Here is a 4,507-nt window from a genome sequence, read left to right as displayed (position 1 = left end):
CCACAACGACAATAACAAAACGGTTAACAACTCATTCAAAACTGTTTAAATATATGATGTACAGATAGTTTTACGTGTTGTATTTTTTTCCGAGAAAATATGTTCGGTAATGACAGATATTGAGTGGTGTAGTATTACGTGTATAGCCAAATATAGATCGTATTAGTGAGGCATTGCGAAACGGATTAGATCGGTGCTTTTCAAACGACAGGTATCAGCACAGCGAAAGGTGTTAGGTATAAAAATGCTAAATATTCGCCGTTTATTCGCATTTTAGCGATAATAGAGGTATTGATAACTAGGGGGTGTTTAATGTTTCTATTGCATTAATCTCGGTTCCGTGCTTTGAAAACAGTAAACCGCTTTGACGTTAACGGTATTATTTAGACACTTTTCAGAGTTTATTGCATATATTATTTACATGTGAAACAACACTTGGTTGTTCATAACGACTACGACAAGAAATCAAATAATAGATTGAAATAGGATCGCAATTAGAACAAATGTATACGGGCAAGATTTATTGGTAATAATACGCTTGTATTTTACACTATATACATTCAATACCTTGTTACTCAACTCAATATAGCTAAATACAAAAATTAACAGCATTATATGGGTTTTTAGGCCGCTGTAGAGTGGCACCACATCGGAACTCTAAAATACAGGAATTACTGCAACAGGAAGCTAATTTAGAGGTAAGTTTCATCCCCAAAGGAAATACCACCAGATGATACCTAACCAGGTACTATAGATATTAATTTAGTTCCAGGCTTTCATCGTACGTCTGAAAAACCAAAGCCCACAATCGAAAATTTATAGAAAATAACATCATGTCACTTTATATAATTTTACATTGGTAGTACTTTTTGTATTGAGAATCATCCAATATTTTTATACGATAAACATTAGTCAGGAGAGATTTTATCCTTAGAATATTTCATTGTTGTCATCTAATATATTTACAGTGTTTTTCTCCTATGCTGATCTGCGGCGCATCGTGAACAAAATCAAGGCAAACGTCAATTTTTCAAGCCTTAAATTATTTCGGCTATAAAGGTGAAATTGATTCGGTATAAAACTTTTTAACGTCGGCCTGTGCTTTTCGCTCTGATAAATGAATCATAATGTAAGAACACTACAAAGCCATGTTATTTTTTACTTTCATTAGGCAACTTTCAAAACGAAGCAAGCGAGCGCAGCACAATTTGTACCTCTGTTTCAAAAACAGCTACCAATAATGTATAAACATTGTATATACTTCAAGCGTTTGTCTAATCATTTCGATCATCATTCCATTAATACGGTAAAGAGGATAGCACGCTATTGATAACCGCTTAAATAAACAGCATACAATTATAAGAATATATAATAATACGATCACTACAAATCGACCTTATTTGCGTCAGATTTCTTCACGATCGACCGAAGGAACCGCAGCGGTTCATCGAGAGCTATCGCCCTACTCAAGTCATGCATAATCATGTGTCTTACACAGCCACGGGCGTCAATTAGAAATGATGATGGAAACGCGTAACCGCTTTCCTCATCGTAAACGCCAAATGCCAGCGCGACTTTCTTGTTGAAGTCAGCCACCAGCGGAATAGGGATTTTAGCCGAATTATCCGAAATCGACGTAGCCCACGCCTTGTGTGTCAACACGGAATTCGTTGACGCGGCCAGAAGGACACAGCCAAGCCTCGCAAATTCGCCGTGATGGGCTATTAGCTCTTGTAGTAAGCCAATCGAACTGTTGTTGAAATCGTCGGTATAAAATGTCAACAGTACAAATTTACCTAAATAATCGGATAAGCGAATATCTTTTATTGTACCCTCGGTGAACGCTTTTCCCCGAAAGGCTGGTGCCGGGCGCATGATCCGTAATCGCGTTAGCTCCCAGTCTTCGTGCTGGCTAGTTATAGGTCGCGGTGATTGAAGTGAATGATGCAGTACTGATACTGCAGCCTGACCATGAACTGCTAATGGCTGAGGAGAAGATTGTTGTTGATGCAGCAGCTGTTGCTGTTGCTGTGATGATTGTTGCGTAACAACGTGCGACCCTCGATCATCTGGATGGGCGGCAGAGTTCGTAGTCGCAATCTCGTGTTCCTGATGGCGCTGTTGCAGGGTATCGCCGTACTCCATCAGTACGCTGTTGCCTTCGTACTGCACTATTTGTGACACAATGGGCGTAGTATTATCCTGGGCACTGTTATGTTCTTCGAGGACACAATAGAGCTCTTTACTGTGAGGCACGGTCTGTGGTTGTTGTGCGTGATGTTGTTGTTGTTGTCGGTTTAGCGACTGGACATCACTATGGTACTTGGTTTTCATGTGGCGTAAGAATTCCGAGCTGCCAGCTCTTAACTCAACCTTGCAGAAGCGGCAGTATGCCTTGTAGGGATCGTTAGATACCCGTGCAATCCAGTCCTTGAAACGTTCATCGAGCGTCCAGGCTTCGCAGAACTTTTGACGGTACCATCTTTTAAGTCGAGGGGCGCCGTCTTCTTCGGAAGGGGTCGTCTTCATTCGGCGTTTTTTTGAAGCTGATTCGAGGACGGCTACAACTTCGGTCGTATCATCAACCTCGGCCAAACCGCCAGCGGTGGCCGTGCCGCTACTTCGATATGTTGACTGACTAATGACATTGCCGTTCGGAGACTGTGTCACGACAATAAGATCTTGCCCACTAGGTAAAAAGTTCCCGGCGGCAGTGACCCACTCCTGATCCATGTCACCTGTGGCTTGTCCGCTAACCACACTGACGACCGGCTGAATGGCGCCTTCTGCCACCTTTTCACCCATTTCCAAAATTTCGGCTTCGGCAGGTACCGACTCCACTTCTGATGACATTGTCCGTAATCGAATGAGGTTAAGCGGTAGTCATCAAATCAACTCAAGAATAGTAGTTGTAAAAACACACCAAATCGGGACCAAAGCTTATGTGCAAAGCGAACTATTTTAGACTTTTCAAAGTGCCAGCAACACATACCGACGTCAACGGAACAGTGCGCCAGTGTCATGCTGCAGAAATTAATGAACGTTCAGTTCGAAGCCTGAAAACACAGTTACAGTAGAGAGAACACAGTTACTTTCTTCGTTCGAGCAAGCAAGCACGGCTTGGTTGATAAAGAAGTACTGGGGTTGTCAGACCAATTCGCGCAATGCAATGTTTTCGTACAACTAAATGCTCTATTATGTTAGGCATTCTCCATTTCATTGGAGAACCGCATTTCCATAAATGAGTGTTTTAAAGAAGGCATGCTAGTCAACTTAAAAACATACCTTACTGCTGAAATTTTTAAAGGCGCTTTTATACTGTTAGAACGAATAGAATAGAGATAGCTTAGTGGGTGGCGTGTTTACCTGCTAAATTTGGGAGCGCGTGGTAATCTATCTCCGGACTTAGATACACTTTGTGCTGGGACCCAGCCGTCTGATGGAATGTCTAATTTTTACATTTTACAATTTTCACATTTAATGACAAACTGCTTTAATGTTTGTATTCATCTTGATAAGTATCGCAAAAAGCGCCCCATTGATCTAAGCCAATTCTAATTTAATCCTGACACGCGTTCCGAAAACATAACACTTTATGCACGCTTGCACGAAATATATATTATGTGTTCACATTCTAAAAGTAGTAGAATATATTCACTTGGAATTTCGAACGACCTCTTTTTTTTGACAAAAAGATCACACACTGAAATCGTGGATGACTGTCATACCTTGGAACGGCAGCATTAGTATCATTGACTAGATTTAGCAACTACTCCGACAATTACTGGCACTAACGTGATTATATACAGTAATACATTTTTAGAATTCGGATTGCACTTGTTTATTCTACTACTCAGAGTATGCACCTTCCATGTATTTAGGTAGCGGGATGTTTACTGTGACAAGCTTCCGTGCGATAAACTATAAATCGCGGAACTCGGAGATGGTCGCATAGGGCCTTTGAAGCGCGCTTTTGGCTAGGATCCAACGAGCTCTTAGGTTTTAAGGTTTTAAGTATATTCCACCATTTGTAATAAAACTACGCAAATGGACATTTTAACCTCTTCCTCCACGACTGCCATGGAATACCTCGGTGAGGTACCCCATGGCAGTCGTGACAGGTAAAAGGGCGACTAAGTTTAGTTCTACCTGTAAGACTGGACCACCTGGTGCTTTACAAATCCCCGATACCATTCAAGAATTGTCTGCATATGTCTGTAGAATCTCATTTATCTACATGCCTCAAACCTTACAACTGAGTGGAATAAACGGGAACAACACACCAAAATATCACGTACTGGACTGAGCGAAGGTTAGGTTACGTGTGTCGGTTTTTCATTGCCTACGACAAAACGTGTAATCCTCGTAATACGGTCAATAAACTTGTTTTCTTTTTTATAATTGCGCTAGACCTCAAGAAAGGTGAGCTTCTTCCGTTTGCGTATGTTAATTGATGTAATTGAGATACAATCGTTTTTTCTACTCAATAGGCGTTCAATCATAGTTC

General features: G+C 41.0%; 1 protein-coding gene across 2 annotated transcripts; it reads right to left on the bottom strand.

Annotated features, from left to right (window-relative positions):
- Window positions 1–494: 494 nt before the first annotated feature.
- Window positions 495–3,877, bottom strand: LOC111265991 (uncharacterized). 2 transcript variants are annotated; one of them, XM_022843092.2, is made up of 2 exons: window positions 3,729–3,877; window positions 495–3,056 (listed from the first exon to the last, which is right to left on the bottom strand). In XM_022843092.2, the coding sequence occupies exon 2, from the start codon at window positions 2,851–2,853 to the stop codon at window positions 1,384–1,386; it is 1,470 nt and encodes a 489-aa protein (XP_022698827.1). In that variant the 5' UTR covers window positions 2,854–3,056; window positions 3,729–3,877; the 3' UTR covers window positions 495–1,383. The 2 variants fall into 2 exon arrangements, with proteins under 2 accessions (XP_022698827.1, XP_022698830.1); XM_022843095.2 differs by lacking the exon at window positions 3,729–3,877 and adding an exon at window positions 3,367–3,702.
- Window positions 3,878–4,507: the final 630 nt, after the last annotated feature.

The sequence above is a fragment of the Varroa jacobsoni genome, unplaced genomic scaffold (assembly GCF_002532875.2).
Source record: "Varroa jacobsoni isolate VJ856 unplaced genomic scaffold, vjacob_1.0 scaffold_1038, whole genome shotgun sequence".
Classification (NCBI taxonomy): Eukaryota; Metazoa; Arthropoda; class Arachnida; order Mesostigmata; family Varroidae; genus Varroa; species Varroa jacobsoni.
Note: the sequence above shows the minus strand (reverse complement) of the source record. Positions and strands in the feature narration are given on the sequence as shown.

Bases quoted from the DNA above. Each gene is read 5' to 3' on its own strand.
- LOC111265991 (XM_022843092.2), bottom strand. From the start codon at position 2,853: ATGTCATCAGAAGTGGAGTCGGTACCTGCCGAAGCCGAAATTTTGGAA.